Below are 23985 nucleotides of genomic sequence, written 5' to 3' on the forward strand. Positions count from 1 at the left end.
ATGTGCATGACATTGGAATGCACACTGCTAATCGTGAAACACCACCTGCACGTGAAGGTCCGGATGTGCATCCCAGTAGTGGAGGTATTCATTTTCTATTCAAATTTATTTATGTAGTTATTAATACAATTAAACATCTTCATTTGTAATTAGAGTAGTAATTAATGTAACCTTTTTTGTTAATATTTTAGAGCATGTAGTCGGTGGTGAGCAAGTGGAGCATGATCTAGGTAAACAACATCAAGATTGTGATGTTCCCCACTCAGGTAAAGAAGACATTGTTATTCCTTTAAACAAATATTATTGCAATTGGTGTTCAACATTAATGTAGCCTTTAGTATTTCAACTCCAGATGATCTAGAGGGTGTTCAACATGTTGAGGTTGAGGCTAGACAAAATGATGTGGCCCCATCAAGTAAAGAGCGCAACAGTTATGTTCTCTAAATTAATGAAATACTTATTACAATAATAAAAAATGTTTTGAATTCAACCCATTTCTTTGTTATTGCAGAGGACCCCCCTTCGCTTCAGTTTCCTCGTCCTCCATATAGGACTAGGCATACATCGAGATCATGAGTAGAGGGCGGACCAACTGTAGAGGGGGGAAATGATGAAGAAACCGATGTTCCACTTAGTCTTTTCATAGCTTCAAAGAAAAAACAAAAAAAGAAATGATTGTAATTTACCTTATTTGATAATGATTGATTTTTACATGTTAGTGAATGTAATTATGTGCTAATTAATGGTTATGGATGATATGTGTTAATTAATATTGATGAATGTTGTGTGTTTATTAATGTTAATCAATGTTATGTGTTAATGAACGTTATGTGATATTAATGAATGAATGTTATATTTTATTAATGGTAGAAAGAATGAATGAATGAATGTTATAAGATGTTAACGGGGGATTTAGAGTGATGTTAGGGGGGGGGGAGGGGCCAAATGAGCTTCCAACTTCACGTGGTTGGCCCTATTAAGTAGACAATATTAAACTATTCTCGAAACCAAGTGAAGCTCAACAAGATAACACACTTTTCAATATTTCATTATGTTGCACAGTTAATCTTATTGAATAATGTATATTGAATCTTAATTGCAGGGTCCAATAGAGCCAACATGAACAACAACACCACAAGTTGTTGGGTATAATGAACTCCCATATTGTCTTGTATGTACACTAATAGTATGAGTTGCTTCTAGTGTTGATATCCATGGCAGGACTGCAAAAGTTATGAATATGCCTCATCCTTGTAAGTTTTTTTATTACTTGTCATTTTCTTTAGCATTTTGTTACTTCATGAATGAGATGTTTTCAGATGTCTATTCCATGAATACCTCTCTATTGTATGCTTCATGATCGATGTGTCTTCAACATGTCCACTCCATGAGAACCTTTCTCATATATGCTTGTACCTTATTTGTATTTATGTATTACTTCATGGTTTACATGTATTATTCATGCCTTGCATGTATTCATATGTATGGTTTGTGTTTTACATAGCTCCTTCATGCCTTATGAGCATTACTTCATGCCTTGTAGTCTTCTCAAAATATTGCAAAATCGTTCAACAAGAAAAAGAGTAGTAGAGGTTACATACCAAAATAAACTAGATCTCCCTCTTTATTTCTTCACTTTCTTCCCTATTTTCTTACTCCCTTCTTTATCACTTCCTTTTTTCTTTATTTTTCCTTGATATAACTAACCTTTTCTCCTTAATGTTCTTCATGAATCCAAAGACTCCTTTACACTCTCCACTTTACATCCATGGCAACTACCTCCATAAATTCACTTAGTGTGAAGTAATTATTCTCCTCTACCATGGCCTTCATATATCTTTCATATATCCTTTCATATATTACCATCCATATATATATCGACCTCATTCTAAGACTTTGAATCTGCCTCTTCTACCTCAGTATGTGACAACAAAATGTGAGGATTTAAGAGAAGCTTCAAATCATAATAGCCCTTAGCATTGGTTCAAAAAGAGTCTAATATTATGCCTCCTAAATTGGATGACTCTGATCCTCATCACACTATTCAGCTTTGTCCTCCTCTTTGGATTGTTTGCACTCATGATGACAGAATTGTGACGATTATATTTCAACAATTTTTCATTTTTTTTTCTCGCTTCTGATTCAACTCTTTATATGTCCTAAAATTGTATGAGCCTAATAGCTTCTAATCTTGTTGATAGTTTGGTGGCTCTGAACAATGGCTCCTTCGAAGAAGCGTGATCCTTGTAATTTTGGCCTTCCATGATGTGAAAAAGAGGTTATGTTATGAATAATGGTCCAGATGATTTAGTTATTTCTTATTATGTTGAGTATGAGTAAATTTGGGCTTCCTTGGCTATGGTTACTATTTTGTACTAACTAATGTCATTTAGTGTGATTTGAGAATGGACTTCAAGTAATCATGAGGGTGGAAACAATATTCAAGTGTTAGGGGGTACACGGCCTTGACTAAGGGATGAAAGTATCAGGAAAGTACAAGTGATTCATGTGTAAATCAATGTATCATTCATCTATTAATTCCTAACAACATTCTCAAATAAACAAGCAAAGAGGTATGTTGAGTGCATATATACATTTTATGTTGCCATGATATAAGTAAGATATCAAACATGTAACTTAAATTGATTTGCAATTTCATTCATAAATATTAGATCTTCCTTGTGGATTTTTGAATGCATAATGTCTCATTGATTTCAATATCTTTATTGCAAGTACTCTTTTCAGCATGAAACTCCACTCATTGAGGTCTCTTACTAAATGCAAGTCAGTTATTCTACCAATGATGATACGTTTTGCATGCATTTTATGGGGAAATCTTATTAATAGCTATGGTTGGGTTGTTAATTGTTTTGTGAAAATATATACAAGTAGATTGGGACATTAGAGTTATAAACACCGTAAATTGTGTTTGAGATCATTGTCCTAATTGTAATATTCAACAACCATTGGCCCAAGGCCACACCAACACCATTGTGACACCAAGGTTTGTGCATATTGGTGTAAGGGCTACTCTTAGTACATTTCGTTACCATTACACATACACACCTAGTGGGGTTTCCAAACACAACTTGTTTGAGTAGGCAGTATCACTGGTAAACTTGTGATTGTCACAATTGGTACCCTTAGGACAGTCATTAATATTTGGTCTATGGCACTTTTTTATGGCTTCTAAATGCTTCTACAGGGTGTGCAGGAGTCCCACACATCTCTTCCAACATTCCATCCAAGGAACTTCACTATCACCTATCTTCTATTCCACTTTCTCTATGCTACTATCCCAGATGCCTGATACATGTTGTTAACATTGTTTTGATAACTCCAAATTCATATCTAAGCTCATCCTAAGGTAACATGTTCATAGTCAATCAATAAGATTTCTCTATGTGATTTCAAGTAAGATATTGATCTATATAGTTAATTTTGTGATTGATTTGAGGGATACATCCATTGTCAAACCTTAAGAAAATTTTGTTCCATATCCTAGATTTATTTTGTTTTAATTCTCAGTGAGTAATTTTTAATAGTAATAAAGTGGTATATATCCTTATATTTCAATGACAAAAGATCATTTATTTGAATAAATACATATAAACATAAAACATATTTTTCAAATCTTATCTATTACAATTAAATATATAAAACAATACCATATTATACATATCCCCATTTATATAATGAACAATAAAGACTTCTTTACAGTATTATATATTCATTATAGCTGATAATGCTTACCAAAAAAAAGAAAGATAAGAGTTTATATGTTGAACCATTCTTAAATAGATATGGTTGGAAATTGCTTTGATATATTATGTATAACAGATTGCTATAATCGAATTTTTGTGCTATACTCTTGGATCCAATACTCATGATTTTGGATTTTAGATAGCATGTCTTGCAAGATTACTTTGGACTATAGGTGTAGATTCATTATGGTTTATGCTAAAAGAATTCAAACAATTGTACATAGTTTATTAGTAACTTCACTTAAGAAACTCATGTCTCATCTCAATTATGTTCAATTACATTGTCAATTTGAAGATTTGGTCAAGTTTGAGGTAGGAACTCAAATTCCTCCTTTGTTTTTCAATTGAATTGATTTTAGTTTGTTGCAAATGAATTGTTGAGTGAATTAAAGTATTCTTCCAATTTAAATCTCTCCATTTGGATGATTATATGATTTGTATGAACCAAATTTGGAAACTACGAGTATATATGAGGTTATGCTGTTCAATTCTATTTGGGATGTTGAAATGACAAATCGAGGGAGTATTGTATTGTTGAGTTGATTAGAATCAAAAGGCTAATCTTGCATTTTCATTTGATGCAATTTGAAATTTTAGGGTTTTTGAGGTCCATCAGTTAAGGGTGTTTGTCTTGGTCCCATAGACTATTTAGTCTCGTGGACGTCATTAAAATCTTTCATTCATTCATTCAGCAATGGTAATTGGCCTCATGACTGGTTTTTTGTCCAAACTTGGGAATTATTGAAAAGTGGTATTTGATGATTTTGAGATGATATTCTATTATGGAATCATGATAACATATATGTGAATTTTGATAAGCGATCAATTGGGATCCGTTCTCTTGGTGTTGTGCCCAATTGAGTATGTCTTGCTTATGTATGAAAATGACATTTTTCAATTGAGACAAAATGATGTATTTGAGATGTCTTGCATTTAGATATGACATGAGCTTAGTCCTAGAGTGAGACTAGGGAGTGGCTCCCACTCGTGTCCCTCGTCTGAAAGTGGTAAGCTTGGCATTCATGTTTGGGGATTTTTGTAATCAAGTGATAACATAACAATAGACTTGGGTTAAAACAAATAACAAGAAAATTGGTTCCTTGAGCACCGCTTGAGGGCTATCACAACACCAAGGGTGTTTTGGGAAGGCATGCTCACACATGGAGCGTTGGGACTTGTGCGAAGAGGCATGCCCACTCACACAAGGATTATGTGATCATTGTTCTCGTTCACATGAGAGAATGCTTGGTTCCATATGGTCTATCCCCATGTAGCACATATGATGAAAGGCATACCTGCACATGGAGCGTTGGGACTTGTGCAAAGAGACATACCCGCTCGTGTAGCATACAGATTGTGTGATTGTCATTCTCATCCGTATGAGAGAATGCTTGGTTCCATATGGTGCGTCCCCATGAGCACATACAATGAAAGGCAAGCCTGCACATGGAGCGTTGGGACTTGTGCGAAGAGGCATTCCCACTCATGTAGCATAAGGATTGCGTGATCGTTGTTCTCGTCTGTATGAGAGAATGCTTGGTTCCATATGGTGTATCCCCATGAGCACATACGATGAAAGTTATGCCCGTACATGGAGCGTTGGGACTTGTCGAAAGAGACATGCCTTCTCATGTAGCACAAGGATTGCACAATCATCCTTCTCGTCCATATGAGAGAATGCTTGGTTCCATATGGTGCTTCCCCATGAGCACATATGATGACACTTCCTCCACTGCACTCTAGAATCTAATTCCTTGTGTAGTTTTAAAGTAGTGACCCTATGTGGATTCATGACTTGGTATCATCCTTCTCTATTGATGTTGCATTGTATTGTTCCATTACTTGTGTCATGTATGCATCGTGTATGGCATGTGTGAGCCTATCATCCCCCTTGTATACTTTGATTGACTATTTGAAACTATCTCCACAAGCACGATGGGGTGGACCTAAGGGTTCCACATGGTCGAGTGGCATTTCAAACCACAATTGGGGACCGATGGACTCAATTCGTGATCACCTCGGAGAGCACTTCCACCTCCCTCAACACATGTTCTTTCTCTTTCATCTATTCTTGCAAGTTGTAATTCAAATGTATATTGAAATAAGCATTGTAATCATTGATGATATGTATATTAAACATTCCAAGTGGAGATTGATGTAATTGAACATAATTGATATGGTTTATGCTAACTTCGCCTAAGTATATTATGGGCCCATAACCCATAGGTCCCAAGATCAATTTCATAACTAGAAAATAAGATATCTAAATGAGTTGAAATTTTTTAGGAGTAAACATGTGGGCATGTTGAACTATACAGGGGGAGAGATGACCTTTAAATTTTTTATTTTTTATACCAAAATTTAAATTCAAATACCCTAGTTAATTAAACAAAAGAAAGGTTGGAACTATTTTATATCAAGTGTTTTGTGGGTGGTCATAATGCATTTATGTTTTCTGTTAAGATGCTAGTAACATTATTTTTATTACTACCTTTACCTATTGTACTTTGCTATTGGACTCGATCAACCCAATAAACTTGTACGTGTGATTTATTTTATTAAAGAGGATATTCATGTAGTCTGAAATGCATAATTATCATCTTTGAATAAATGTTGAATATATACTAACGAGTGACTACTTAGTATGAGATATATACATGTCATTCAATAGGTATATGTCATGTATTGACATAGGATGACACTTTATATGAGATTATCAATCTGGGATATACTTATAAGAAATATGTGTATATATAGTAGATAAATTCATTTCATGTATATATAGTAGATAAGTTTTGGTAGCTCCCAAGAATAACTAACTTAGATAAAGTAGATAAAGTCATTTCATCTCCCTGATTGGCTAAAAAGGATCTTGTATTTGGGTTAGCTAATTCCCTATCAGCACCATTTTTAATAGGTTTACCAGTACTCAGTGGTTCATATAGTCCTCTTAGGAGTTGGACCATCTCAACCATGGTACGCCTAATCATATTAGCTTGAAACCAGTGAGCCTCATATTAGCTTGAAACCTATGCCCCCTATTGGTAGCTGATGGGGATAAAATATCATTTGTTGTACATATCAATGAGGTGTGCTTTACATCTAGATAATAATAAATTTTAAAAAAAAAAAATTCCATCGGAATTACGACGGAGACTAAACTTTCCATCGATGATGGAATCATCGGACCAACAACGTTCTCGTCGGTGCAAAGTTTTTGGAATCTGTTGAAATTCTGACTCAAACTACACAAACATCCGACGAGGATGTTGTATGTCCGATGATACTTCCTTGTCGGACGGTCATCAATGGATATTAATGGATCGACGACAAAACTGTAGGACAAACAACATTCCCGTCGGTGCAAAGTTTCAGGGTTCCATCGAAATTCCGACGCAATCTAAACAAACATCTGACAAGGATGACATATGTTCAATGACTTTTTTGACTGGAAGAGCGATCATGCCCGTCGTCGGCAGAGTCCATGGGGTTGTCATAATGCCGATGGTCAAAGGCATCGTCGAAAAGTCCGACGACGAGTTTTCAACGGCTACTTTTGTCAGTAGTTCGACGAAAAGTAGTCACAATTCCGACAATCAGCCGTCGGAAATTAGCCCCGAATGTATTAGTGGGAGGTGCATCTAAGATAGGTACTACATTCACAGCAATGGGCACCCTACCTCACTTTGCTCGAGCAATGGGAGGAACAGAGGATGTCAATGCAGGATATAAAATAACAGCAAGTGGTGACGAATGAACATGAGGGGAACGCTTCCCTCTATCATACCAAGAAGGTCGAGGGATATCGGCCATGATTGGGAGCTCCAAAGGAGGGAAGGCCGTAGACTTTGATAGTGTGGGTGCCTTTCCCTTCTCTGCACTAGGTGCAGTTGCAAGAACATAAAACACCACTAGTGGAGGTTGCGATGTCGTGGGTGAACAGGGAGGTCTATTCAGGGGAACAAGCTTAGCCTCAGTCCTCAATGATGAAGGGAAATGGGGCACTACTCGCTCCAACATGGGAATAGACGGAGCAAAGGTCGATGCAAGAAGAGGTAACGAATAATTAGACTGATCTAATTTAGGGTCAACTCTCTCAACTTGTACTGATAATATGCATGGTACATCAAGTCACCACAAGGAAGCATGAGCCCCATCAGAGCAGGCCAAAAATGATCTATAATCCCCATGAGCTACGAAGGGTCGATATCCAGTATCCTAGATGACATGCATCGAACCCTCATGAGGAAACTTAAGACATTAATGAATCATTGAAGGGACCGCATCCATAGCAATCAACCAAGGAATTCCTAGTTTAACCCAAAATAGATCCAATTCAAGAATGATCACAAACGTAGCCTTGGGTCCCACAAGGAGCATCAAAGCGATGCTACCCAAAGGAGGGATAGAGAAATTAGCATGCATCCTCAAGGTTTATCAACACTCATCATATGAAAGCCTATGCCAATCATTCATGAATAAAGTATCATCTATAATGACATTGAATCTGTATGATGTGTCAACTATCACACCTGTGACAATTTGACCATTCAATTTAGTAGGGATGTATAGAGGAGTAGACTCTCCACAATATGAGGAATCCAGAGGGGTGAGTGATAATGACATGTTAGATGCCCTCCTCTTCTGACTAGGAGGCGAGAAAATGAGAGTGATGGTGACCATGTTCACAAATAGACCATCATCCAAAGGAAGTTCTGAAGTCGAAATAAAATTTGTTGAATGCATGGGAAATGGATCACTGTAGATCTGCAAATCCCTATTAGTCATCAATAGATTTGTTTGATTTATGATTTCGTACATCAAATTCAATCGCTCCACTATTGATGTGGTCTTGGACAATATTTTGAAGACGATAACATAACTTAGTGTCATGACCAGGTACACAATGGTAATGACAAAATTTTGATCCATCGTACCAACGTGGATAGGGTCTATTATCGGACAACGATCTAACCTCAGGAAGGACAACCATATTATTTTTTAACAATCATTGCATTATGCTTAAGTAGGAGTCATTCAATTTAGTGAATGTTCTATTATGTAGTGACCCTTGTGTAGCAACCATCGAAGGAACAACCACAACATTAGCTATGACTGTGTTCTTTTTAGACCCATCCATGGATGTGTCTGTGAAAGACCCACTATAAGGGTTCGAAGTAGAATCTCTGAACTGTGTCATGGTGTGCTAGTAGTTCGTGAGTGCGGAACACATATTAGTAACGATTAAGGGATAACTTCTCCCTCAATGTTGGCTGCAAATTGCTAATGAACATAGTTTGCAAATTGCTATCTGGTAGGTCAAAGGGGATCCTAGTAGAGATTGACTAATATCTCAAGATAAAATCCATGACCTTTTCGTTGGGCTTCTACTTACAATGAACAAGGTCAACGGTAGTGACCCTACTACCAATGTTAGCCTCAAACCATTTAAGAAATAGATCCATAATCTAGCCGAAGGTATGAATAGAATGATTTGGGAAGGAGTTGTACAACTCTAATACGGTTCCCTTAAGGGACCACGAGAATGGTTTAAGCAATACAAACTCTAGGTTGTGGTAATCACTACACATGGTCATAAAGGAATAAATGTGCACATTAGGGTCCCCATCACCATTGAAACTATCAAACTTTAATGATTCAACCACAAGAGGAAGGATGGTGTTTAGGATAGTAATGTCTAGGGGACTCTTCCTATAATATGGAGGCATAGATGATTGATGATAAGTTGTAACTGTAATTGTCCTGTGTTCTATAAGATAGTGGTCAAGACATGATTAGTAGGCGGAGCAGGCGGAGGTGGGCCAAATGCGCCACCACCTCCACCAACACCTCTAAGAGAACCAATGTCACCAATAGATGTATTACAAGTGCTGACTATAAAGATATGAGCTGCAATAGAGGCAAAGATTAATCTACTAGCCATACCTATGTAACCCAAGGGAGAGGATGAGGCATTAATGCTATGAATAGTGAAATCCACCATATGCATGCTCAACCCCGGTATGTCAACACCATTCAAAGAACTAGAGGCATCAAACTGGCTATCTTGAGGGGGTGCATCTGCCAAGGGTACATGGATTTTGACAATCATAAATAATGCTCTTAACATCTCTAAGCCTTTCTAATCTGAGATGAGCATATCTCTTAGAGTTTTGACTACATTCCCAGCTTGAGGAAGGAAATTCTCTCAATTAAGGAACCCTTCAAAATTTCCCAGGTGCTTCTCTAGAGACTGAATCCAATCAACAACAATATTGATAGTGGAATCATGGTCAACAATAGGAGGATAAGGTGGTAGAGAGTTTGTCGGGGAGTTTTTTTGAGAACTAGCAACTGATAAGCCTCCCATGAAGGGTATCTAGAGAGTATAAGAGGGAAAAGGCTCATTTGGGTAAGGCATATAGGGTTTTTGATCATCAGTCGTGTAGAAGAGGACTACAATGATCAAGAGGGAATCTCCATCTAGACGTCCTAACTACAGTTCATGTGGCAGTCTGGGTCGTAAAGCCCATAGACAAGCTCCACAACACTTCAACCACACTACTAGGATGTCGTGAGTCTACAACACTCTATGATAAAGAGAGTCGTTTTAAGGTTTGCTTCAAAGTTGAGGTTTATGGCTAGTGAGGCTTAATCAAATTCATTTTCATAGTGGTTTTTTACCCTTCTAGGGTTTTTCCACTCAAACACCAATGTTATGTGATATGCATATGTAAGTCTTGTGTCTTGTTGGCAGTTGTATGCTTTGATGCTATTGTTTTATGTTCTATGATCTGATATATGCCTTGGTGCCATTGTGTTAAAAGAATTTAGTTATTAAATGAATTGTTTTATTGACCACTGATTCAACCCCCCACCACCCCCCTCATGGTGTTCTAGAGTATTCCAACAATATAGGTGGGTAGGGAATGAGGGGAGATGTGTAGAGAAAGAGGCGAAAAAGAATAGATATTTAAGGATGTGAAACAGTGATAGAAAGATTTGTCTAGATTTTGGGAGAGAGAGGAGGGAGTGGGATAAAAAGGTAGAGAGGGGATAGAGGGGAGATAAAAGTAGAGAGGGAAGGAGGGAGAGATGGAGAGAGAGAGATCTCAGTTAGAAGAGAGATGTATGTAGAGAAAGACAAGTTGGTAGGGAGGGTGATAAATATATGTAGAGAGAGGTAGAGAGGTGTATGTAGAGAAATAGAGGTGTTTAGAAAGAGAGGAGACAAAGAGTAGATAGTTAAGGATGTGACAGACAAAGATAGAGGGATAGGTCTAGATTTTGGGAGAGAGAGGAGAGAGTGAGACAGAGAGGTAGAGAGGGGATAGAGGAAGAGTGATATGGAGAGAGATGGGTCTAGAGCTCAAGGAAGATAAAGAAAAAGAAAATCGTAATAGGAGCCTACTAATTACTAAAACTTGACTAAGTTTACAATATTTATAATATCTTCTAAAATCTAGAATTTGCATTATAACTCCAAGAGATCTTGTTTTGTTTTTGAAATGAGATCGCATTTCGTAGATTTAGGCTCGGGATTTTGTTTCATTCAACACATTTTCATGTTTTGGGCTAAGTCTAAAACTTCCACTCTTAGTGAACTCATCTTTGTGCACTTACCCACTAGTGGACATGGAATTCCACATATATTTGTCCCTGAGTCACTCTCATCCCTTTTACAAAACTTGGATATTCCTATTCAAGATGACCAAATGCATACTCAACAAGACCAGTGTTTGACCTCATGTTAATGCTCTTTGCATACAAGGTCAAAATAACAACCATTCACATACCAATAGTCGACTTTGTGGTCTGAACCATGGTCATCCTTCAACTAATTAACAATGTGGCCCATCCAATGATCGAAACCAAAATCATGCTTTCAATACTAGCCATACTCATGATCATAATACCAACCAACACTACCAGCAGTACCAACAATATCATGCTTATGTTCCTCCCCCAAGTGGTGATTGCAATAATTACATTCCTCCTCTACCTTCGCTTGAGGGTTAATACAATAACTATGTTCCTCCACTACCACCTAGTGAACAATATCATGCTTATATCCCCCTCCCAGTTGTCATTACAATCACTACATTCCTCCTCCCCCTCCACCTAGTGGCTTAGGCATAGGGATGACACAACCCAATGGGGATTTGACATAGTAAGTGTGATAATTACAACATGTTGGTAAATAGATTTGTCACTATGATTGTTTCTCTAAAACTAACCATGTTTGCATGAAGAGAAGTGACAATGTTCCAACAATTAGAGATATTGTGGTGAAACCACAATCTTCCTCTACAATTGAGAGGGGTAGGTCCCTTGTATGATGGAGGTATTTGTAGTTTTTGCATATTTTTAACTTGAAAGCTCAAAAAGGAGGAAAGACAAAACTAAAAAAATTGAATAACAAAAACCTTGATAGCAGATGTACGAATACCAAACAAGAATTTCATGATTGATAACAATTACAAGGAGGGTTTATAAGCAAATATGTTTAGATGCACAATGACAATGAACGAAGGATGGCAAATCTCATCATATGAAAATATAAGTTACTTCAACACATTCAAACTAAGATACCAAAGCATGTTTGTGTATCATTACATCAATTGCACATATTATCAATAATTTACACAAATACATAAAGAGATTAATGATTCAATCATACGAAAAACGAAAAATAACAACATAAGAACACACTTGAACCAAAATGTTTTCTCCATTATCATTTGAAATTATACAATTCCAAACACCTTTTATACATAGTACCAAACCAAAACTAATTAACATTTTCCCTCAAAATTTCTCTAAAGTTTTCCCCTTGAAACATCCTTTTTGAAGATTTAAATTAGTCTTGTATTTATAGGCTCTCCTCTTGGTAATCATCCGATAACTACTTTGTAGTTTTTGAGAAAATAAAATAAGCTTTATTTTACTTAAAATGTTTATCAACTTTTACATAAGTAAAACTTATTTGCTAACTTGATTAGCAACATGTGACATAAGTAACTTTTCCAAAGTAGGTAAGCAAAAACTTATGACTTTGAAAGAAAACCAAGTTACGTCTTCTCTAGGTGAAAATTTTATTTTCTTCTAATCCAATGTTTATCAATTCTTGATAGCAACTTGGTCTTTAAGAATATCCAGCCCAATTCCATTTTTCAAGCATTCGCTTATGAACTAGATTCTCCCTTAGCAATGTAACTTTTCCACAATCTTATGCAACCATGTGGAATCCTCTGACTCATTACAAGTAAAATCTTGTAACCTATTCAATGCATTGATCAATCGCTTTAGATTTTCTTGCGAGGGATTAAAGGATGCAATCCTACTTGTTACGAATATAAGTCCTTTCTTGGGAAACCCATGAAGCACATCTCCTCCTTCTATGAGTCCAATCCGAAAGAAAACTCACTAAAATTTCCACGAGCCATTCTACCTTGTACTCTATATATTGATCCCATCTCTTCTTTGATTTCCTTTGCTACCATTTATAAGCCTAATAATCTTCCTTTGTGTTATTCACCCTTGTAATTTTTAGCAGGATCATCTGGTATGACTATGATTAAACCCTTTGTCACTATCACATGAATGGTTCTTACCACTTTCACTGGTTGCAATAGTCTCTTCATGATGCTTCATGATGTTCACTGTCATCTCATTTCTTCATCACTAGAAGAGCAAAAACTATTTCACTGGTTGCAATAGTCTCTTTCCCATCTCTTAAATTTCTTAATTTTATGTTCATTAAAGTAATCTCATGCTTGAACCTCACCATAAAATATAAATAAACCCTGAACAATCCTCCCTACCGTACAATGCAACATAGCAAGTATCATGCCTAGAAAGAATTCTTGAACTTTACAGAAAGCTATACAACTCAAGACAGAGGGTCCCTTTGATTATTTGTTGTTGATTCAGCACTGAACTTTTTGATCTAAAGAATTTAGAACCAATAACATGCAAACTTCTTAAGGAGTCCAGCCCTTGTCACTTCTTGAATATGATCAATACTCCTACATTCTGATAGAGATATCTCTTGCAAGAGACCAAAGCTAGGCAATTTAATGAGTTCTCATTGGATTTGTCCTTATGCCTGCTAATTGGATTTGCTTTAAAGTTTCTAAATAACTTTCATCAAATTCATCTGCACTAATCCCACCTTATGATCATGGCACAGAACCACATTTCTTTCCAGCAGTTTGCCAAACAAGCCACGACTCAAAACAAAATATTTTTATGTGCTTAGATAGATGCCCGTATCTTGTTTCAAACCTCCATAAGACACCATGAAACCACATTTCAGCGATGCATTTTGTCAAAAAGTTGACATGCCTTGTCTATTCTCTCACAACTTATGTTCATGTATACCAGGGTATTCACAAACACAACATTTAATATCACCTCTTTATCATTCACTTTTTGAAAGATATCTATTCCCTAATTTAGAACTTCCGTTTTTGCATGGGAGCGTGCTGGCAAAAGATTAGGAACTTAGCACTGTAATTTCCATTACGTTTTCCTCAAAATTTGTAAATCATTTTCAACAATTCATTCCGTATGGAGCATGCAATTATTGCATCCCCTTAGATGACATCTCTATGAGGCATTTTGTCAAACAATTCAGCTGCGCTGTCTATGATTCCACATTAGCATTCAGATCGACCACAGCATTTCCAACTTTAACATCTCACAAAAATTCCACTTATGCATGCTTTGATGGATATCCATACTTGTTTCAAAGCTGTTTCTATGCTTTAATTTGAAATTTTTGAAAACTTTTCCTAAAAATTCATTTTTGTGCAACTTCTACAATCGTTCAATTCCATGAGATGACGTCTATTTGTGCCGGTCTATCAAACATTTATATCATCCTGCGTGGCTGCGTGCAAATAAACCTTACAATGCTAGGACATCGTCTAGGGCGCTTCATTAATTCAAAGATATTGAGAGCATCTTTACAAAATCCATTTCATGTATAGCCTGCAATAGCTGCATTAATGAGATGACATCTCGTGTGCCTTTCCGTAAAATAGTCTTTGTGCCATATCTTTGCTTCTACATTCAATGGAACTTGCTCGAAAGTTTGAAACCCTTGTCAATGAATGCATTATGTGCATATACACGACGACGACATCTATGAGGCAGCATTTCCTTGTGACGTTTCATCAAATAGTTCACACGCCATGTGTTTGCTTCAACACATTACTCAGCATTCACTGAATCGATTAGGCATTCTGTCAAACAGTTAGTGTGCTTTGTGTAAGATTTTGCATTTTCCATGGATGGTTACAAGAGCGTTTCCAACTAAAATATCTTACGAAATTTCCCATTTATCCATACGCTTTGATGAAAGTCTATAACCTGTTCTTAGGCTTCTGTATTGGCACGACCACTTTTGGCATGCTTGAAAGTTTCGATGCCTTTTCATCACATTCATTACGCATAAATCTAACAAAGATTCATTCCTTGAGACCACGTTTTGTGGGGTGTTCTGCTTTGTATGGTTATGTAAACCAAATGAAATGGCGACCTTTTCACCATGCTGGACAATAAGTCATTCTTTTTACATCAAATAAATTGCTTGAATATGGAAATCTTCTGTTGCATTCATTTCTTCAAACTAGTTCATATTTCCTATTACAAGGCTTCTATTTTTCAATGCAAGAAGGAAGATAAAGACTGTGTAGGGTGGACATTGAACCTGCAAATTCCAATTTCCCTAAAAGTTTACTGCACATATTTTGCCATCATAACTACAAAGTGAGAAGTTTCTTGGGTAGTTAACATAACTATAAAGTTATGCTTTTGAATTTCAAAATCTACAATCTGTTAGTGAGTTGTGGAATTGTATTTCACAAATCTTTTTTTCAAGTTTTTACCATCTACAATCATCTTTATATTCACTTTTAACAATTCACAACTTACTTGCATTCACTTTTCACCTTTCACAACCCATTCACGTCTAATTTTTATGATTCACAAGCTTTTCAATTTTTCCAACTCACATTTTGTTTGTGTTCACTTTTCACTACTCACAACTTACCTACATCCACTTTTTACAACTCACAAGGTTGTTCATTTTGATTTTACAAGCCACGACCTCTTCACATTCAAAATTCATAAGTCACAACCTCTTGCATTTGACTTTTCAAAATCACAACCTAGTTGTGAATTGTGAATTTAGATTGCAAAACCTCTTACATCAATTTTAACAACTCATAACCTTTTGATGTTCAATTTTGACAACCCAACTCATATCTTTTTTGTTGTGAGACGTGAAATTGAATTCTCACACCTTTTGATTTTTTTAAAAAAAATTAAGAAGTGAATTTATATTTAATTTTAATTTTAATTTTATTTGAATTAATTCACTTCTTCGTGCCCTTTTATATTGACTTAATCACAACTTTTGATTGGGGGAGGAGTTTGGACTTGAAATTTTGACTAGACACTAAGAGGGATGAGGTGACTATAACCCATAGAAATTTATTCATTACGAAGCATCAACAATGATATTTCAATCATTTTAAAAAATAAGCTCATAAAAATGAAAGTATTAAAATCTCATAAATGGTGAAGTGGGTCTTAATGAAAGTTGACCCCGTCACTCAAAATGGTACTAAAAACATGTCAATAGGGTTTGTTTTCCTTGATGCTTCATAATTTTCAAAATTTTAATGCTTTTGAGTTTTGACCAATACATGACAGGACTCAAGATGATGGCCTTGAACTAAAACCACATAATTACATATCCTGAAATATTTTGACAAATACACATTTCAAATAAGCTAGATATTGGATTTAATGCAAAAGTTCAAAATTTGAGTGTTTGAAAATCAAGGCAACACAACAACAATTGGCTAGCATGCGAACATGGACCTCTATCAAGAACTACATGCTTTAGGATATTGGTCCTTATCCTTTTGATAGGTCCATACCCATGCCACCTTTGCCCCCAATTTTGATGTTCCTAAATTTGACAAATACAAAGGAAAAGGTGATCCTAAGGAGTATATTAAAGAGTTATTCATTGCCTGTATAGAGGTGGCTCATGATGATTCTTATCTAATGCGCCTCTTTTCATGTACCCTAAGTGGATAAGCTATGGAGTGGTTTTCACAGTTGCCTCCTGGGATTAAGTCTTGGGGTGAGTTGGCAAAAAAAATCATTACACAATTCTCCTATAATATTGAGTATGAGGTATCCATGACAACTTTATGTAACACCAAGCAATGTAACAAATAATCCTTTCCGTCCTTCTTACAAATATGGAGAAGTTAGGCTAGTCATTACCTTTGCCATGTTCCACAAAAATAAATGGTTGAGATGTTCACACAAAACCTAAATTGTGAGATTGGATTTGAGCTTCGTAAATTATGTTTGACCATATTTCAAGAATTCATTAAAAAAGATCTATTTGTTGAAAAGATTCTCCTTGAGCAAGGTACCATCAAGATCTACAAAGATAACAAGGATGACCCTGATTCAAGTAATAAGAAAAAACCCTGCTATTGGACCAAGAACAAGAACATTGTTAATGATGAGGTTGTAGATACAACATGGTTAAGATGACCCAATCTTTGGTGATCTTTCCAAACCCTAGCACATCAAACAATCAAGTTACTACCCAAAGGATAACAAAGCCCATGTCGCAAAGAAAGTTTACACATTTGGGCGAACCCATTGAGTTAGCATTGCAAAATCTCATTGCTAATAAGCTCATTACCTTGTCGGAAGCTAAACCATTTGAACCTAGGATCAAGCCTTCATGGTGGAATGAAAATGAGTATTGTGAATATATCATGATCACAAAGAGAACAAGACTAGCAATTGTCATAAAATTAAAAATAGTATTGAAGACCTCATTGAGAGTGGTACAATTGTATTTGAAAGTCCTTCATCCAATAAAGAAAATGTGGTGTTCAAGGATCCCTTGCCTAAACTTGATAAAAGAAAAGCTACCAAGACTAATCTCGATGCCAATGCTAATTATTGCAATGTCTCCTAAGAGTACACAACCAACCCAATTATTGACATGGACCATCATGTTGTTGCAAGTTTGGGTAGAATGGGCCATTGGTGTGTTGTCATTGATATCAACATTCTTTTGTTGTCATTAGTGAATGGTTGGTATAGTTGATGTTGAGTTTCTCGTTCAACTGAGTTTCTTGTGTAGTTGTGCTAAGGAATTTGTATTCACCAGTGTGTGATGATGTTTGATAGTGTTTTTCGTGTGAAATGCATGCTCCACATTTCTCCACTTTATGGTTTTTAGCGTTGCAGTTTTGGAGATAAGTCAATAATGTCCTTGGCTTCATTCTATCTAGTTGACATGAGTTCTTGGGCTTTGGAGGCATGGTTTCAAAGTTCAATGGTATTTACTCTAGGTTTGGCCAACTTGTGCTTACACTTCACATTATTGCTCTGATGATTATGAATTGTTGTATAACATGTATGATGTTTATTTTGGTCTCAGTTAAGATGTGTTGTGGTCCACTTTACATTCTTTTCCACCGCAAGAATGTTTAGTGCTGGCCTAATTTGAATTGTGTTCAGTTAAGATGCTTCAATGACCTTGGGAGATTTTTCATACGTAAGGATGATATAAATAAAGGATAATTTATTGAGGATGGTGTGTAATGTGTGTGGAATGTGAAATAGGAAGGAAGTGAGTTGTAGCATATGTGTATGCTATGAAGGTGTGTGAAAGAGGATGTATCTCTCTTATTGTTTGAGTTGGTGATAGTCATTGAGCAGTCTAGACTTTCATGTGTTAGCTATCGAAAGAAGTGAGCCAAAGGTATCTACAGATCTTACAATTGCAGAGGTGTATTAGTGTGGATTCTTTCTCTTTTATTCTTCTTCTTCTGAGCAGTGAGCCCTCTGATAGTGAGCCCTTTGGTAGCGAGCCTTTCTTTGTAAAATCACCTTAACTAGTGTCACTCTAACAGGTATTCATATATTGAGAATAGCATTCTCCATGGTTTTTCCTTAACATGGTTTTCCACATCAAATTTGGTTTTTCATTGTGTATGATGTATTTTTCTTTTCATGTTCATATCTTTCTGTGGATTAAATGATAAAGTTAAATTATTGTGGATTTGATTTAAAGAAAAAAGATTTTAAAGTTGTACGTACAACTAATTCACCCCCCCCTCTCAATTGTCTTGTGCATAAAAACATTAAACAATTGGTTTTAAACCTTTGGTTCTTTAGAGAAAAGCTTAACTACTTGAGGAGATCCGAATGGCACACAAATTGACAATCCCTATGTTTGATGGATCTGACTATGCTTTCTAGAAAGTGAAGATCCAAGGTTACCCAATTTCTCTTGGTTATGAAGTTTGGAAGTCTATTACACAAAAATACATCAAACAATCAAATGGGGTGAACACTCTGGGTGAGATCAAGGAATTCAAAGATAATGAAAAGGCAAGGTTTTGCTATCTTTCGTGCTCTTTCTAAGACTCAATTAACAAAATTTGTATCCTTGGATTCTGTTCATGATGTTTGGAATAAATTAGAAAAGACTTATAAAGGAGATGATCCATGTGGAAAAATCATACTTGATGGTAAGCATGGTATGTTGATGTTATGTATTCTTGAAATATGGCTACATGATTCTTTGTATTTTGTAAGTTATTTTCAATGAGTGTTGATTGTAAATGATATAATCATTAACATACTTTGGTTGTGGGTTTTCTTTTGTTAGGGTTTCCTATGTAAAATCTATGTCTCATGTAATCTTGCAGATACATACTATTCCACTACTTTCGTATGTGTTGATAATTAGAATTTGTACATGATATTGACTATTAATTAAACACATTATTAAGAATTATTTATTTTACTTTGTTGGCCCTTTGTAATAGGGGTGAGAATCCCTAATAGTTGATAATCATATAAAATTTGGTAGCCTACATAAGGCATGCACATTATTTGAAAAAAAATGTGTCAAAGAGATGGGGTCTCATCTACTAGCACGGTTGTAGGGGATGCACAAATAAGTCTAATGAAGTGGGCTTAGGAAATTTGTAAGCAAATGTAGTTGATAGTTGTAGGCTTAATTTCACAACCTTTGTTAGCATCCTCCCAATGTATGCCAGAATGGGAGATTTAGAAAAATGTATCAACAACAATAAAAAATAAATTTTATTTTTGTTATAGTTACATGTGCCTTAATAGACTCACATGCAAGATGTTGAAGCATACACAACACATGTGAATTGTTTGACAAGTTGTCTCAAAGAATTGTAATCTCATGGAACACTAATTTGACAATATTTACCAACACCATCCCAATAGTATCAAAATGAGAGCTTTAGATCAAGGGATACAGTTCCATAAAATTGTGATGTTTGTAAAGTGTGTTTATCATTAAATGAAAAAATCTTTAATTTGTTAAAAAAAATTTAATTAATTGTAAATTTTATATAAACAAGATGTCCATTGAGATATACAATTAGATATTTATATGTCAAACTAATATACTCAATAAACATTTTGAAAACAAATATTTACTCAAACATACAAATCAAATAATAAGACATCCATCTTTATATTTTTTTTGTTTCCATTTATATTGACTGTCCATTTTTTAAACTAAAAATTAATTGCTCTTTCCACTAAAATATTATTAAAAATCATAAAAAATGTAAATATTTATTAAATAAATAAATTTAATATACATTAAAAATTTACCAAAATTACAATAAATATCATCATTAAATGGCGCCTTTTCCACACTTTTCCTAACTTGTATTTGCATATAATTAATCTGATAAGAGCACCCATAAACGATTGAAAGCCTCCGCAACTCTCTCCTCTTCTCCCCTCACAAACAATCCCTTCTCCGCTTCTCCTTTTACCATTTCTTTACCCCGTGAATAAATCTCTACCCTTGATTGTCCGTTAAGTGGAACGTGATTGTGGATCCTGGAATGTTGTGTGATGACACCTGTCCATACCCATTTACCCTCCTCCATAGGAACATCCCAAATAGATAAATTATTGAGAAATAAATTCAATGAAGTATTTGGAGATTCACAATTCACAACAAAACATAAAAGAAGGCAGCACGCAGAGGATGGGCATTTGAGGGATGGGCATTTGAAGGACTTGATTTCCTGTTTAGCGAAGGAGTCAACCACGGAGAGACCCACAAAGTCAAAGGAGTTTACATGTGAGGCCGCATCACGGACCGCCCGCGTGCATATGAATGTTTCGTCGGGAAATTTCTGCAAATTCTTTGCAAATCAACACACAATTCAAGGCAATTCAAGGCACAATCAATTGAAAATAATTAGAATTCAATATTCTGATAAACTATTCTTACCTTCATGCTTTGAATGCAACCTTCAACGCCTGGTCTGCTGATTGCTCTGAGATCCACGTGTCTCAATCTTACCATGCGCTCCAAACTTCCTATACCCGCCTCCTTCCATCTCGTATCCACTGTCAGCCTCTCCAATGCTCTGCAATGTTCCAGACCATGGATTTTCTTCACTCCATAGCACCCTTTCAGTTCAAACTGTTGAAGAAAAGTTGATTGTGCAAAACTGGGAAGCGCATCCAACTCAGGGCACCCAAATATGCTCAGCATTTGGATGTTTACCAGACCTTCAATAGCCTTTATGTTCCTCAACATTTTACACGATACCAATTCCACCGTCTTGACTGTAGTTGGTAGGACATCTATTTCTGTTAGACGGTTATTGCTATAAAGCCCAAGAGATTCAAGGCCTGGACAACAGTCTTCGGAGATGGAAACCTTGCACACTTCAGTTATACGCAGAGTTATCTTCTTAAGATTGTGCAATGAAGATTTTACAAGATCTAATTCACTGATTAAGCAAATCGATATATATAGTGTTTGGAGATTAATCAGTTGCCCAGCTGATTCTGGTAAGGATTTTACTCCTGAATTCCCTATATATAACGACTCTAGGAGATTAAGACGACCTAGAGAGTCGGGTAGACATTCCAGGTTATGACACTTATCAATTTCAAGAGAAGTCAAGGAACGTAAATCTCCAATAGATGTTGGCAGGCTTGTCAACAACTCACTTCCGATGCTCATCTTTTGCAACTTGCTTAGTTGGCCGATGCTCCATGGTACCTCCCTTAACCTCTCTGTATCTTTTAAATACAACACTGTCAAGGAGCCCTGATTTATGATGTGACGAGGCAACTCTTCCAATTTGCTACAACCGGAGAGGTTCAAATACTCTAGCTGTGTCATGTTTTCCAGAATGTCTGACTCTAAGGTGAGGTTAGAACATTCTTGTAAGTTGAGGTGTTGCAGGAGTGCGAGCTTCTTGAAAGAGACTGGCAACTTCCTCAATTCCACGCAATAAGACAAATCAAGGTGCCTCAGATTTCTCAAATCACCAAAACTGCAGGGTAGCGATGACAGCTCCCGACACATATCTAACTCCAGGTGCTCCAGCGATTGAAGACGACAAAATTCATCCGGCAGGCTGCTCACCTTGCTCCCACGACTCACGACTATCTTTTTCAAATGCCTGAGACATCCTATTGACTCTGGAAATTTTTGGAATTCCGAGCAATTATAAATTAGCAACTCTCTTAACTGCACAGGAGCCTGCAATAAATTCTCAATAAGATCGGTTGAAAACCAAACAATATTAAAAATATTGAAGTAAGGATTTGTAAGATACTTACATTGCTGTCAGTCTCCCACAGTTCTTCTAAGTGATTTTCCCCAAGCCTCTTTTGGTAGAGTTCTAAAACCCTCAAATTTTTCATTGAATTCAATGAGTGAAGATTTCTCTCCTCAATGCTAGACCAACGAAGCCATACCAGCTCTCTTGATAGATCACCAATCACTTGATTATAATAATTTCCACTCACTAGAAGAAATTTTAATCCAAGAGAAGATGGCGCCAGGCTACGAAATCCTCTGCTTGTGTTAACTATGAGCTCTCCACCCTCAGAACATTGAGGAAACTGGTCAACCTCGCTTGTTGATCCATCTCTTGTAACCATGATTGCTCGAATGGCAATTCCCTTTTAAATATTAAATAAAAATAAATCAGAAAATTATGGAAACATTTAACTTCATGGAAACAAGAAAAAACAGGGTAGGCAAAGATAAAGTATTAATACTACCTGCACATCATTGTGAACATTAATAATCTGTTGAGAAGACCAAACACGGTAAGGTGAATGATGATTTGCAATTTCTTTTCCCAAATCTCGTAAATGATCATGCATTCTTATGCACTCATCATCCTCAAGTTCAACTAGGCATTTATTCATGAGACTTTCCCAACTGCACATGCCACTCCCAATTGATCCATCCCAAGCTGCAATGACTGAAGTTTTCTTTTGACCAATACAAAAACAAGCTGCATCTAAAAATGCTTCTTTCTCTTCATAATCTAGGGCATCATAACTTATTTTTAGTCTATTTTTTATATCATCAGGCAGTATCCTAACAATCTTTTGTAATTGATTCTTCCAATAATCTTTATTGGATTCGCAATATAATTTATTGTGCTCCAAATACTTTAAGAGATAGTGGTAAGCCATTGCAAGCCTTGATGAATTCTTCAACAAGCTTCTCAAATCCATCAGCTGGACATGGTTTTAAGAAAGCATGCCAACAAAAAAGCTTCTTGGCATAAGGTGGATCTAGTGCTTTCATTTTATAAATGGACGAGATACCCCAACATTGGAGTACTTCAAGCTTTCTTGTAGTCACTACAATCAAACTACCCCGTCCAAGACTATCCTTCTCAGGCACTAGAGCATCCATTTGATCTACATTATCCACATCATCCAAAACAATGAGCACTCGAACAGATCTCAAACGAGAGGCAAGGATCCCCTTCCCTTCTTCTATATTGTCAACTGATACACCCTGAAGACCAAGATCTCCTAAGAGTTTTTGCTGTTTCTTATGTAATACACTTTTGGAATCAGCATCTCTAATATCTAACAGAAAACTAGACTTTTCCATAGTTGTGTATTTCTTATTATACAACTGCTTAGCAAGAGTGGTTTTGCCAGAACCACCCATGCCCCAAATTCCCACTATTTGCACAGTGCTATCACTCTCTGCAGACTCAAGTGTTGTTCTTTCAAAGTCTATGACAGCTTCATCTAGACCAACTGGGTGTTTGGCAACCACAAAAGGCACATTTTTTATTACTTTCAAAACACGATTGACAATATTCTTGAC

At 36.1% G+C, this 23985-nt stretch overlaps 1 protein-coding gene across 2 annotated transcripts; it reads right to left on the reverse strand.

Moving 5' to 3' along the window:
* Window positions 1-20425: 20425 nt before the first annotated feature.
* On the reverse strand, window positions 20426-23375 carry LOC131074503 (disease resistance protein TAO1). 2 transcript variants are annotated; one of them, XM_058011138.2, is made up of 4 exons: window positions 22911-23375; window positions 22464-22808; window positions 21115-22383; window positions 20426-21016 (listed from the first exon to the last, which is right to left on the reverse strand). In XM_058011138.2, exons 1-4 carry the CDS (start codon window positions 23373-23375, stop codon window positions 20552-20554), a joined length of 2544 nt encoding a protein of 847 aa, XP_057867121.2. In that variant the 3' UTR covers window positions 20426-20551. The 2 variants fall into 2 exon arrangements, with proteins under 2 accessions (XP_057867121.2, XP_057867120.2); XM_058011137.2 differs by having other exon boundaries at window positions 20426-21025.
* Window positions 23376-23985: the final 610 nt, after the last annotated feature.

This window comes from Cryptomeria japonica, chromosome 9, assembly GCF_030272615.1.
Source record: "Cryptomeria japonica chromosome 9, Sugi_1.0, whole genome shotgun sequence".
NCBI lineage: Eukaryota > Viridiplantae > Streptophyta > Pinopsida > Cupressales > Cupressaceae > Cryptomeria > Cryptomeria japonica.